Source organism: Tetrao urogallus, assembly GCF_951394365.1.
Source record: "Tetrao urogallus genome assembly, chromosome: 4".
Taxonomy (NCBI): Eukaryota; Metazoa; Chordata; class Aves; order Galliformes; family Phasianidae; genus Tetrao; species Tetrao urogallus.
Window position 1 is genome coordinate 31,027,874 of NC_136817.1, and position 15,199 is coordinate 31,043,072.

At 40.1% G+C, this 15,199-nt stretch overlaps 1 protein-coding gene across 1 annotated transcript; it reads right to left on the reverse strand.

Moving 5' to 3' along the window:
- Positions 1–1,988: 1,988 nt before the first annotated feature.
- On the reverse strand, positions 1,989–14,576 carry RASSF6 (Ras association domain family member 6; the record flags this gene model as incomplete). Its single annotated transcript, XM_079535155.1, has 10 exons — positions 1,989–2,064; positions 2,863–2,960; positions 3,048–3,166; positions 4,159–4,210; positions 5,160–5,261; positions 5,688–5,872; positions 6,311–6,402; positions 8,308–8,459; positions 9,636–9,714; positions 14,506–14,576. The coding sequence occupies 10 exons, from the start codon at positions 14,574–14,576 to the stop codon at positions 1,989–1,991; spliced, it is 1,026 nt and encodes a 341-aa protein (XP_079391281.1).
- Positions 14,577–15,199: the final 623 nt, after the last annotated feature.

Genomic DNA, 15,199 nt, shown 5'->3' on the forward strand with positions numbered 1-15,199 from the left:
CATGCTCCATTACTTTCATACTGCACATTCATACAACCACAAGCATTTACTAAGTGGAGCACAACAGAAATAGGCTACCTACACAAAAATACCTTAAATACTTCTTTCTGGTTAAAACAATGAGAAGATGCAGCAAGGCAGCAGACAGCCCTGCAGCACTTGCAGGTTTTTGAGTGCAGGCTAGATTTTCTCCCTGCTCATAAGTTTGAGCTATCTGCATATTGTTCTGTGTTTCAGTTCTGATTTGCTCCTTAGAGTAATTTAGGCAGAACAAAGCAAGAAATACAATCCAACATGGGTCTGTTCCCATACTTTAGCATAGTTTCTAGTGTCTCAGTATGGCCAGCTGGTGCCAAAACATACCTGTCTGCAGCTGAACAAAAAAATGACAGTGCTTGATTTGGTTCAAGCTGACAACATCTTGGCTTTGGACGAAGAACAAGACATGACCATAGACTAACTACTTAAACTTCACTGAAATTTGACCTTACAAGCCCAACCTGTGATGTTTCATGGGGAGTTTCCTATCTCCTAAACACTTGGCTAATCAATATATGAATGGTTCACCTGTGAAATTTCAGTGACATTTGCATGCATCAATGAACTGACATCGGCACACCCAAGGCAACTGTTACAAATGCCATGCATCTTGCTTGACTACCGAACTGTTTTTATTTCTCCCCTCCGTGCTCCCATGCCCACAATAATTTCCTCTGTAAGATTATAATAGATTGCACATTAAAATAAGCACCTGCCCCAAGCAAAATAGTTTAATTAGCACAATGACTTCTCATTTTTTAGTTGCCATCCAAGTAGTGTCACCTCACAGGGAGTACAGCTTTTCACACTTGATTTATTCCACGTGATTTCTAGATATCATTTTCTGTAACCAATTCCCTCCCTCTCAGCACATACATCCTGTTATGTGCAGAAACCAAACACACTGCTGGTACAAAACACAGACATCACATTAAAAAGAAGGTACTACAGGAGGGCACTTGATTGTGCACATTTTATTTACATCTCTACAATTTGAATTTTACTATTCAGCATGATTGAACCACATAGGATCTGATAGAGGAATGCTATACACTGTGCAACTGTCAGACTGTCCAAAAACTGCATCTGCAGAAGGATGCCAACCCCATCCTGTAAGAGTTTTGATGTCAGCCTCTCACTAAACACTTCTCCTTTCCTTCTTCAAATAGGAAACAGAGAAAGTAACATGGAATAATATGTCTCAATGAAAACATGGGATGCCTTCTAGCACCCAGTCAAGCAAATGCCACAATACTTTGTGAGGATTCTTTGCAGCTTAAAATAAGTGTCAGAGATAGTTTTGCTCATACATTAAGAGCTGAGTAGCCATGAAGATGGTGGACTTTGAATTTATATTCTTCAAACTTTGACTCAAAGGTTATATGAGTTACTTACCTACCAATTGGAAGCCACTGGGCTTTCAGGTCTCTCTTATGTAGGTATTTTTGTAAGCTATGTGAAATGCCTAACTGCAATCTTAGATACATAAATACCTTTTGCCACTTAACTCTACAGAAAAGCTTCCTCCTAATAAAATTTATCATTTTTTCCTAACAGAAGGAAAGTCATATACTTTCTTTTCTTATTTTTGGCACGATTAGCACACTGGTTATTGCAACATTTTCCTGTATACCAGACTCTTGGTAATGGTTTGGAAATTAGAAGATTTTGAAGCCTTTGCTTTTCAGAACAGGACTTTTCCCAATCTGAAGTTTCAAGTTAGATTCAGACTTTGTCTTTTGGATGATTTAGTCCATCTTCTTAGGTGGTCCCCAACTTGCATTCCAGAGCCATAGGGGAGTGTGTACAGTTTCAGTTGCATAATTGTCAAAAGAAGCACTTTGCACACCTTTGTGCTCTAAGTGCTCTTCAGTGATGGCACATTCAAGAAAACACAGACTTTCCTTTGCCAAAGGCAGTGGGTGGTAGTTGCAATATGCCAAATCACATCAGACAGTAGTCTCTGTTTTTTTAAAAGTTCGATTTTGAAGGTGCTGGCATATCACACGCTTCTCTTTAAGGTATCTGAGAGAGAGAAAGAGAGGGAAGGGAGGAGAGAGAAGGAGAAATAGTGTGTTTAATCACACAGAATCCTTTAGAAAACATTTTTAACCTGAACTTGAACATTCTAGTTGAATGGGTAAAAAAAGTTGCAGTGAAAGCCATTCTAACAGAAAATGGCAATAGCTTGTATTTATTTATTTTTTTTCCTCTGTTCCTGGCTATTTTTATTCAAAATGATTTGATGGACATTAGTTAGCAGATTCACAGCTAGTTTAGATTCACATTGGTCTCAACCTCATGGTTTCAGAGCCACTGGTGTGGCTTTAATCTCCAGCTGTTGTGAAAACTGAGCTACCATCAAAACCACTCATGCCATTTTTCAGAAATTAAGTTCTAAAGGATATTCTTCTGCATCTGGAGTTCTGCATCTGTCTAAATTGAATGCAGTGACACTTAAGTAGTACCACAATATTTACTGCATTTACACATTCCAGGGAAATACACAGCAGCAAGTAGAAACTGAAGTACCAGTCTAAGGCTCACAAGACATCCAAATCACAACAGAAGTGACCCTGGGGCTCCCAGTTTTATGAAAAAACTCTAACCTTGTATAAGTGGTCTGGAATTTACTCTGGTATCTTCCACAGCAACAGCTCATTTAGGGATGCAGGATACAGAAACAATTGCAATTCCCACAAAGTTCAGTGTAAGCAGTAACTGCACCCTGATACATAAATGCATTAATCTATTGAGCCAAACTATAACTGTAAGAATTCTAATGGACTGAAAGTGATCCCCCCAGATTTCATTTCTATTTACTTTGCAATTGTCTGTTGAATCTCCTGTTCTTCTTCTTTGTTTATTCTGTGCAGAATTGATTCCAAAAAGGGGAGATGAAATTGAATATATTGAGCAACCTATCAAGAAAATGAAGAGAAATGCTCATTAGTGACTATGTTAACTGGGAAAAATACTGTTAACTGTTAGAATGATGATATACATACATCGCTGCTGACCTCTTCCACATCCCTGTCCATGAGAAAAAACTTGGCAACCTTCTCTGACGGCCCCTGCAGGAGTCTGTGCAGCAAGGGAATGTCTCCACTTCTCAGCTGCTTCTTTTCTGAGATTTAAAAGCAATGTGCTGATACATAGAATATACAATAGTTCTTCTAAGTACTAGATGCATCTGGAAGCCTTGTTTCTTGGCAAAGTTTCTATCTTTGCCTGATGTGCAATTATTATGGATATAACAAGTCTCTAATGCATATTCTCAGGAAGATGTGGCACCTACATTTATACTACCATATGCCAGTGTCTTTCAAAATGCAACACAAAGGAGTTGCAGTTTAGGTAATCAAGTACATGTTTAAGAGATTAGTTCTAGGCCTGACAATGCAGCTGTAACTCACTGAGACAAAATTCACTTCATAATTTTCAAACATCCTTTCAAACTCACATTTGGATATTTAAGGTACATTTCCCTCAGTTCTCCCATTCTCTCAAGTATTATTTTTAACAAAATATATATATATATTTTCAAGAAGAAATAGAATCGTAATGCATTGCGAAAGTGGGCATTTTCTATTAAAACTGAATACTTTGAACTAGACATCTGGGGGATCCAAGACTATGTCTCAAAATTTTGAAGTCCAAATGAAGTGCTTTTAGTCTGGTTTTCACAGGTTAGCATTTCAAAGCTGAGCTGGGTATCTTCCAGCACTCCCTAAAACCTTTATATCCCTTTTCCATAATACTGCCAGATGGAAACTGGCATCCTAAGACTGTCATGTGGTCATCTAGAACAGAAGTAACAGCAGAAGAGCATCTCAAGTAGATGTTAATTACAGGAAAAGCTGAGGCTTGTTTAATGGAAGCAGCCATACTCACAGCACTCAAAGCACCCAGAACACAATTATTCAGGTTTTCCTGTCCATCAGAGAGGCACACATATCTAAGGGGCCCCAGAAAAGCAAAAATGCTGCACTGTGTTTCGGCAATGTGTGCAAGGACAGATGCCTGTGATGAATCCTGTCACTCCAAGGTAAGCAGTCTCCCCCATGTACACAGAAGATAAATAGAAATGAAATGACCCCACAATTATATCTGGCTTACCTCCAGACACATGGATAATATAAAGTGCAAATTCATGGGGACTGTTTTCTATCTGTAAACACAAAACCAAAACACTATTCAGACTGACTGTTTCCTGAGCATTTCATCAGCAGCAGATAAGCTACATGTTTCTCAACTCAATGTTAAACCAAAACCCACTAACTAGGACTTTGTTAGAAGTTAGAAGACACTTTTTGTTTGGATAAGATTCAAAGCTGCGCTGCCATTACCTGTCCTTCTACTCCAGTGCCTTATGATTTCCCAATACTACCATATTGCCTAAAGGAGCAACACACACCTTCTTAGACAAAAAAGTGATCTTACTGGAGTTTCCTTTCAGTATCCGTAACTATCTCATACAGTTTTCTTTTCAGATGATAATCGGATTTTCCAAGAATATTATCACTAACACAGCAACCTGTGATCTCTTCCACTTCCCTGCACTACCAGGTTCAGAAAAAAAAAAAGACTGTTTCAAAAATTATTTTTCAATATATGTGTACAACTGTATAGAAGTCACACCGCACAGAACAGAGCACAGAGTGCAGTTTTTAAACTTGGCTTCCTGGATCTCTCCGTGTGCCTGGATCCAATAGTGTGCATACCAGGCACTCACACTAAGCAACGCTTCCTTTTTGCTTTCAGAAAAATACAATTACTAGGGCCTGTCACTAGGGGGAAGCACAGTCAAACATCCTTACTCTGCGCTGAATAACGCTGAAGGTGAATTTCCCCTCCAGTGCACGAAGGCATAAAGAAGCCATCACTAGTTCTCCCGTCACTGCAAATTACATATCTTTTCTAGGCATATCTAGTCATTAAGCACTTGTAAAGTAAAAGCGCCACTCCTCTTACTTATGGCTTACTGTCATGTATATATGTTTTATTTCATGTATTATGATTTCAGTTATGTCCTGCTTTTCACACAGGACTGGTGGGACACTGGTCAAGTTAGCATTTCTAGAATGTAGTTGCACTGGCTTCTGTAAGCATGCAATTACCTTGAACTTTCGAAGCAATTGTTCTATTACTTCTCTTGTTCTCATATGGCTGTTAATTCTTATCTTGGTTTCTGATCCAGAAGCTGGAGTGAAAACTGATGTCTAAGAAACAAAAATAGCAACAAAAGGCTGTGAATATGAGGACTCCTGTACTCAAAAGTTGAGACTCAAACGAATCTAAACCAGTGCAGCTCTGGGATGAAGCAAACTGTCAAGTACATTGTCACTGCTGCTGTGAAGGTACATGGTGTGCTCAGGAGAAGGGAACGCACCCCCCCAGGAAGGAAGGACCACTGTGGATTCTTTGTAGCCCTGACCAAACCACACTTTTGCTGTATGCACTTGAAACCTGCCTCCCTGGAGCTGGAGGCCAAGGCCCAAGGACGCAGGAATGACCGTACAGGGGGGACCAAGTGGGGAATGTCCCCCCGGCTAAGGTGATGCAGGGTAAGTCCAGAAGCTCATGAGAGGTTTTATTCTGCTCCAGTACCCAAACCTCAGGTGAAGAAAAACTGACTACATCCGTACCTCATAGTTGTAGAAGTGGCCATTAATAGAAAACCTGTGAGTTTCTACTTCTGTTCTAGCAATCATGGGGAATTTGGTCCTCTTCCTTACAGCTGCAGCACTGCTGACCGCCCTGGGCAGAGTAGCACAGTCATGTTCCTGCTCGCTCTTGGACTTCAGTGTGTTGCTTTCGTAATATGAATAACCTAGACAGAATGAAACTGCATCAGCATATTGTACAGCTGCACCTTGCTCCTTGCCAATACCAACACAGTGAGAAGGTTCATGGTGGAGGGATTTATTTTATTTTACATTTCTGGGAGAGAGTTGGGCATGGGCACACAATGAAGAGCAGTAGGCTGCTTGCAGTGGCCACAGGCAACAATTGCCACTTTTTCTACTTCTTGGGAATGTTTTTTTTTTTTTTTTTTTTGGTAAAAACACAGCCTACTAGTACATATAATTTGAAAATTTATCAGTACAGCCATATTTTTACCAACCAGTCATATGTCACTATTTCAGCAACATACAAAAAATGGTAAATAGACTGAGAAAAATTACCCTTTACTGAGATCTAATATGCAAAATTATTTCTGCAGTCACAGAACAAAGATCTTAGCGAACACAAGAGCACAGACACTAACTTTTCTCAGAGTTCAGCTTCTCTTCAGTAGATTTCAATGTCTCTCCGCTAATATGATGCAGATCATCAAATTCTCCCCATCGTGTCATTCCCCTGAAATAACAAACCTACATTAACTTAGTAAATTTAATTTGTCTTGTATCCAAGCTTCAGATAACACATTCCTATCCCTGCTCAAAACTTTATGGAACACGATTACAGCCTTCAATGTGGCATGCAAAGCGAGTCATTTTAGTTCATGTCATAATCAAATTTCTGTTCATTAAAAAAAAAAAAAAAATTGGTGCAATTAGGGATCCCAAACATAACAAAATCCTATTTAGAGCCTGTTGAAAGTTAAACATGACAGCCCTTAAGTTATATGCAGTAATTCTTTGCATATTTCATAGCAATGTTGCAGATCGACCACAGGTAAGATGATGTGCAGACACACAGGAAAAAAAAAAAATCTTGGTCATTTCTGGAGTATGAAATATTGTAGAGCTTTCCAAACCAGTTCTGTAGGACAGCAGGGATTTTAAGTCATCTCTTGAGAAGAATGCCTGTTCCAAAGACTAACTTTTTCTATGTCTTTATTTCCATAATTCATTGAATAAAGTCTCTAGCAAAAAGTGTTTGGCCAGTTAACTGCTCTCACCAAGAATAATCTAGTTTGTAGGAAAATAGTTAAAAAAGAAGTATTTCCTATAACTAGTCAAAACAATATTCAACTAATTCCAATGAGCATGCCAAACAACTATCTCAGTTTTGTTCCATGCATTTAAAAAGTTCAATTAAGATCAAACAATCAAGCTGTTCTGCATACCTTAAAGCATGTCAGGGCAGTTTCACATTTCTGTGATCATGAATTAATATTTACTTTAAGATTCGCATCTGCTACCAGTCATACACTCTTGAAAGAATAAAAGGCAAAGAGAAATTTAACTGCTTGACTGGACTGTATCATACAGGACAAATGTAACCGATATCAAGAGACCTACTAAAGGTAAACAAAGAGAACCAGATTTGCCTCAGACTCGAGTTCATTGCTGGTTACTCCTTGCGAGGTTTCCCACTAATTCCAAGAGCAAGAAGATGACTGTTCCTGGTTTTACTGGAGCTAAGCAGCTGCAATTATGACAGAATTAAACCCACAATTCGAACATATACCTTGTGCAATCTAAGACAACAAATTATTAAGAAAAGGAGCTCTTCAGTACAGAATTTACCAGGGAATCATTCAGGGTAAATATTGGCTCAGCCTCCATATTGCGCATTACTCAGCTTCTGCTTGTCAGATGTAATTCCAAATTCACCAATCAAGGCTTGGGAAAAAGTATTAAAAACAGAAAAAGGAAATGTTCTAAGCACTTACACCATTTATTTATTTAAAGATCTGGGAAATCTAGCAGGATTCAGATCAACATAGAACACTCGTAGGCAGCTGTCTGAAGGAACAGCTCATTTGTTTACATCTCTAATGTTTTTTAACATCAGATTTTGCATGGACTAAATATTCATTTCCTGGCTTTAACTTTGCCCTGAGAAGCAATGGTGTCATGCCTGAAACATCTGAGAAAGTAACCTAGCACAGACAATAATTTAGTATTAATCCACCAGCTTTCTGCTTCATGGTATAGAATGTGTACCACTAGGCATTTTTTTCAGGTGCTGCATGTTACTGGATGTATAGATTCTTATTTTTAAAAACATTTTGTGTACATAAATTTCTCAGTGCTTGCATGTGAACAATCAATATAGACAAGAGCAGCTTCCTCCTTCACCTTCTTGACAATTCTCAAGCAGAAAGCCAGAACAAGATGCATCTTTCTGCCCAACAGAGGTGAAAGATCAGTTCATTTACACCTGGTGAAGAGCATCGCTGCACAGTCAACCTGATGTTGCAGCCTTTGGGAAATCTAGGATATGCAACTATATCCCAGATAAGCCATAGCCTTTGAGGCCACCTTCATGAGCTGCCTCGAAACATCATCTATCCCCCCCTTCTTAATATGTTACCTTCTACTGGGGAACAAGCCCACATTCTCTGTTGACTTCAGTGTTACAAAAGAGGGTATCTGCTTCTCATCTTGAATTTTTAAGCGGATAGGATGTCGAACTCCCCAAAATATTGATAAGATTCCTTCAATAAATGGTTTACTTCCTTCTCGCTGTTGGGGTGAAAAAAGAATAAAAAAGGAGCACTGCATCATAGTACAGCCATAGAAATTCCCTTCAGTTAAACTGGAATACTGTTGTGTCATGCTGACACAGACCTGGAAACAGGTCACACAGAGAGGGTGTGAAATCTCTGTCCTTAGAGATTCCCAAAACTCAGCTCACTAAAGCCAGAGCTGACCTGACCTAGTGTCAGCATTACTCTGAACAGGAGGCTGGATTAGATAATTCTTCCAGAGGCTCTTTCCAACCAACATTTCCACAATCATAGGCAATTAGAAGTCAAATCTTATTTGTTCTGCTTGGGTGAGTAGTTCTTTTGGAGCAAAGGGGTAGATAATTGCTGTCAAAGAAGGAAGACAACATTAATGAAGTCACCCTCACTGAGGTAGGGCAATGCAACAGTGTTATTGATGCCCATTCTTGCTGACAACAAATTTGGTCACTAGATCTCTGAGCAGAATGAACTGTGACAGACAGTTGAATACTTCCAATTTTCAGACAATATTTGCCCAGAATTTCTCTAAAAGTCCTTCTGGTTCTGATGCAAGTAAAACAGAAACATCTTGTGATGCTGAAGGATATTTAGACTGCTAAGCCAGAGACTGTGGTATCAGAAGCATGACTCATACTTTCATCAGTCCTTCAGCTACACAGACTCTTCTGGTCTCCACAGAAGGGACATTCCTGGGGCTATTGTTGCATTCTCTGTGCTGAAGGTTCACATTTGAGGAGAGATAGATAATCTGCAAATCAACTCAAGTGATGGCAGCCTGGCCATTACAAACTGCCTGTTCCAGCTGAAGGGGTAGGGGAGGAGCTGCATGTTGCAGAAAGCTTTGCAGTTCAGCTACCTCCCACCTAATGAACGGAGGCTTGAGAGGTCGACCCAAAGAATGATTTTCTGTGACTGGGATTGCAAGCAAATCTCACTCAATGATCTCAAATTCCCACTTGTCTGAACTTACCTTTTTCACCTCTCTTCTCACATACTCTTGACTCAGCATTTGCTGAGCTGTTTTGATTATAGTGATATATTTCATCTAACATAATAAGGCGCAAGGTGTATCCCACATTGTTCAGTCTAACTATGTTAAGCACCAGTACCCATCAGTACTTTTCCAACTATTACTTTATACTTTTTGTATCATTTTCACACAGATCCTTACCTGATCATATGACAACTGCAGATTTTCTTGATCAGAATAGTAAGAGTTATAGACCTTCAGAAGAGAATGGAGCTGCTCTCTAGGACAAAAGACCACAATAAAATTAATCACATTTTAACATCTCTACCACTGTAAAATCTAGGGCTTATGTGGCAGAGTAATGCGCTTTTTTTTTTTTTTCTTTTTTTTTTTTTCAATCTTTGTTACCCACTGAACATTTGAATAGGTTTGTTAATTATTAAGTCTTTCAGGAGTAAAATTTTGTCAGGATACTGGGTTGCCCATAAGTTACTTTTTTAAAGACCTGATATACAGAGGAAATGAATTAGTTGGTCTTAGGTGACATTAACAGCACTGCCCTAGAATAACTGGTACTTCGGACTCCTGCTAGAGTGAGGGGGAAGCAAACAGGAACAATGCTCCCATACAAAATGTTGCAGAAGATTTTAGTTAGGTTACAATTTGTTTTCTCTACGTGACAGTTTTCAATTCATTTTTGTTTTTACATTTATTCTTCATCAAAGCGACTACAAAGACAAAATAATTCAGTTTCCTTCTGCTTGCAACATTACAGCTTTAAGTCTTTACTGAGAGGAGAATGGATAGATATGAAGAAAACATCTGTCTACAAGCCAGAGTTATAACCAAGCCCATTGTATCAGATTCCAAACAGAACTGCTCTACAGTTTAAAGAGCACAGCATAACCTTCTACTGTGAAAACGCTTCACAGAGCAAACGCCAAGCAGTCTGTGGGCACACACACTGTGCTTCTACAACATGCCAGCTAGATCACACATCTAACAGCTGTAGTGCTACCAAAACCCACTGCAGCTCACATGGGCCTTGCAGATAGGGAAGAAGCAATAAATACTGTGCTGCACAAATATGAAATGGTGAGTACTCAGGCACCAGCTCTCTGCAAAAGAGACTTCTGGTCACTGTTCTGTACCAGCAGACAGTGCCGTGCTGTACCACACAAGAAGGTACCCAGGGGAGCACCCTCCTCAGAACCAGTCTGCTTGAATTACAAGCTGAAGGCTGAGTTTGGTTAAACTGCTCTGCTTTTTAGTATTGCTTTTGAAGAACAACATACACCACATTGACAGAGCCCAAAAGAGAGTGGAGAAAGCAAGAAGTGCTGTGAGCCATGAAGGAAAAAAGCAAGTCGCAGCTCAAGCTAGAAAAGCCTAAACAGAAAACCAGATGATGAATATTTTCAGTATCAAGAAACATTCTTCCCAGATCAGTTAAACAACAAAGGTTATTTAAACTACAATTCAAGAAGGTAATTTCTACCTGCATGTATAAAAAAATGCAGGTAGAATGGCCAGAGAGGCATGAGTTCTGCCTCACTGATGGCGATTAAGAATTAACTGAGATGACTAACAATCAAGATTGTCTCATGGTCTGATATGCAGTGGTGAGTGAAAACACCAAGCTTATTTCCAAATAGCATCTATTTTTCCGTACTGTCTAGTATAAAATATCATAACAGAAGTTCTAAACCAAATTAAAGCTTATCTCACAGCAAAGTTACACAGAGACTTACAGAAATCATTCAAGACCCAGAAGCACTACTACAGCTTCAACACCAATTTCAAGCATAAATAGAAAAACTACCAAAACTGACTCACAGCAGCATCACTGAATCAAATAACACATAGCAACCATGCACAGTAGAAATTAAGTTTTATATACTGCAAAAGCCATTGAGTTCACCAAGAAAATTTCAGATGTAGCAGCATTCTGAATGAGACCATATGCAAAGTATTAAACACTTCTATAAGACATACATTTAGAGAGGGAATTAAGAACATAATATTAGGGAATAGGAAACACTGAATGAAGCATTTTGGGAGAATTTTTCCATGTTTGTTTTCCTGTATCAGTCACAATACACCCACACCCTAGAATACACAAGGGCACAATCACTGGTGACAGTGGCACCTTTATTAGAGATGATGAGCTGAAGAGCAACCTCCCCTAGAAGTATGACCAGCCCATCAGCCATTGCAAAGCAGTTAGGAAGGAGATTTTCAGGGATGAAATGAACACTATTTCATAGTATCTCTTTGCTGTCCAGTCTCCATGACTGCTCTAAACAGATACCTTACAGTCTTATGTCTGCCCCTTCTTTCCATTTCTACGTATCCAGAGCGTTTGAGCAAAGGCATTTCTGAATGACACTAACTGAACTTGGTAGTGCCCTGCTGCTTGGTGATCTTTGTCCCTCTCTGTGAGAGGGAGCAAGAAGGGTGAAGAGAAGCAGGGCTTTTATTCAGTAGCTAACACTAGGGCAGTACTGCTGAACTCAAACTGCATTCCCCTCTAGGGCTCTGGATGTAAATTATTTACTTCATTAACTTGCTGCAGTTCCCAGAATATATTTTGAGTGGCTTTATCAAGCCTGTTGGGCTCTAAAACCACATTTTCAGCATCCGCCTTAAGTCACTTTGATCTTAAATCCTGGAAATACAGATGTTGAAAGCCCTTTTTCCTCTCACTGTGTTGGAGTAACTCATTCTTGGTTCTGAGTCTTCTGAGCTACGAGGGATTATATTCAGGTCATTCCACCAAAAGTGAAAGTAATAACAGACTTAGATACGAATCAGGCACATGAAAAACACTCATCACACTGGCTAAAGGGAAGCAAGATTAAGCATGTCTTGGCCTCAGAGGGGCAGAATCCAGATGCAAAACAAGATTAAGGTGCAAGTAAGAGATCCACATTTTTGATTGACATATGTTGTGATAGACCTGCTGATCTTGCTTTTAAGACACTGAATACTTAAGCCTTCTTTGCTTCACAACCTAATATCTCAAGCAATCATTCCACTGACAGCTGTTACCTTGTGGGCTTTTGGAAGGTTGAAAGCTGTGGAGGACAGTTCCCTGAGAACAATTTAAGAATACTTAAGGACTTGTGTCTTCCTGTGAGGCCTGTCTTTTAGGCCATGGTGGTTGCAAAGGCAATTGAAATCACAGGCTAAAAGCAAAGTGATTTAGTAAGGGTTGTAAAATGATAGAATTTTATGAGTTGGAAGGGTTCTTTAAAGTTCATCTTGGTCCAACTCCTCTGCAGTGAATAGAAACATCTATGGATACACCAGGTAGCTCAGAGCTCTGTCCAGCCTGACCTTGAATGTCTCCAGGGATGGGCCACCCACCACCTCTCTGGGCAACCTGCTCAGTGCCTCACCACCCTGATTATAAAAAGTTTTCTTACAGCTGTCTAGACCTCCCCTCTCTTAATTTGAAAGCATTTCCCCTTGTCCTACCACAACAGACCCTGCTAAAGAGTCTGTCTCCTTCCTTCTTATAGACATGCTTTAGATAATGAAAGGCTGCTCTCAGGTCTTCCTAGAGTCTTCTCCAGGCTGAACAGACCCAGTTCTCTCAGCCTGCCCTTGTAGGGGAGGCATTCCATCCCTTGGATCATTTCTGTGCCCTCTTCTGGGCCCAAACTAACAGGTCTATGTTTCTCCTGTACTGAGGACTCCAAAATATGGACACAGCACTCCAGGTGAGGTCTCATCAGTGCAGAGTAGAGGGAAGGATCACCTCCCTTGACCTGCTGGCCATGCTTCTTTTGATGCAGTCCCACATACATACAGCTTTCTGGGCTGTGAGGGCACATTGGTTGCTCACGTCCATCTTACCAAACTTCTTTTAGTCCAAAAAAGGATTAACACATGCACTAGCCTACTAGCTCCAGACTGAGTCCGCCTAGCACACCTTGGCTGAGAGGACTCCAAGACTGCCCTAACAAAGAGGCAGATAGAATCACTTGGAAAAGACCTTAAAGATCATCAAGTCCAACCCTAACCTAACCATCCTACCCTAACTCTAACAACCTCCCGCTAAATCATGTCCCTGAGCACCACATCCAAATGGTTTTTAAACACATCCAGAAATGGTGACTCAACCACCTCTCTGGGGAGCCTGTTGCAGCACTTAACAACCCTGCCTGTGAAGAAGTTTTTCTTGGTATCCAACCTAAAACTCCCCTGAAGCTCTTGAGGCCATTTCCCCACATCCTGTCACCTGTGAGAAGAGACCATGCTCTCACTGTAAGCACCTTTCAGATACTGGAAGAGAACAATCAGGTCTCCCCTCAGACTCCTCTTCCCCAGACTAAACAGCCCCAATTCCTTCAGTCTCTCCTCATAGGGCATATTCTCCAAGCCTTGTTGCCATTGGACCTGCTCCAGCACCTCAATGTCCTTTCTGCACTGAGATACCCAAACTGAACACAGTACTCAAGCTGGGGCCTCACCAATGCTGAGTACAGGGACAGGATTACTTTGCTACTCCTGCTCACCACACCATTCCTGATACAAGCCAGGATGCCATTGGCCTTCTTGGCCACCTTGGAAAACCACTGGCTCACATTCAGCCGACTGTCTAACATTATAACACGGTCCTGTTCCATCAGGCAGCTTTCCAGCCACTTCTCTCCAAGCCTGTAGGGCTGCATGGTATTGTCGTTAGAGTCTCCTCGCAGTTCTGCTGCCAGTAAAGTCAGCAACTCCACGGCATTGCCACGGTGTCCCTTATAGTGTGCCTTTGTGATGACAGTCAAACACAGCAATTAATGAAAGCCAGCACTAAGTAACTGGAAGAACTATGTAGTGACAAATCAAGAAGAGGTTAACATACAGTGCACTTTTACTAGTTTCTTCAGTAAACCAAGAGGTTTTGTGCTTCAATTTTTGAAATCCAAATAAAAGACCTTTTTGTTCTATCAGTGCTTCATAGAAAGCAAGCTGTAGGAACTGCTGCTGCTACAGGACTCCTTTAGTGAATAAATATAGAGCAATGAGTAAAGCAAAGTTACTGTATTTTTAAATTCCGTTTTTAAAAATTTACCTGGTTATAAACTTCTCATCATTAATGGCAACAGAAGGAAGATGCTGTGCTTTCATAGTCACTTTCTTCATTTATTCAGAAGAGATGAAACTAAACAAAAGGAAAAAAAAATGTTTTCACTAATTCTAATAAAACTCTGAATGGTAAGCACAGCAACAAAGCCTTACTTTTGCAAAGCAGAAGCAAGTCAGACACTGAAGCTAAAGGCTAAACAAATCATACTTGAGCTACTTTGTGCATAGCCTTAATACCCAAATATTTTCCACCCCTAGGAAAAACGCCAAAAGGTCATTCTCACCAGGTATATCACAGGAGTTTAAATCCTAGGTCCAACACACGCCATTACTTTTTCCAGTAGTTTTAGGAATACTCCAGAACTCCATGACCATTATTCAATAGATTGAAACCCATTTACTGCTAAGGATTCATTTAGTAATTATGGATAGAGCATTGCCCAAGGTCACACAAAAAAAAAAGTGACTCAGCAAATCACCCTTAACTAGGTTTGTGAGACCAGACAAGAGAAAAAGCATTGATCATAGGCAGAAACTTGCAGCACACAAAGAAACCACCTGAAGTATGAAGTATTAAAGCGAGAACAAGGCTATAATTAAAGTGATGTAGCAATACAATTTACAGATCTCCATGTACTGATTTCAGCACACAGTGCAGGCAAAAAGCCAGACTCACGATA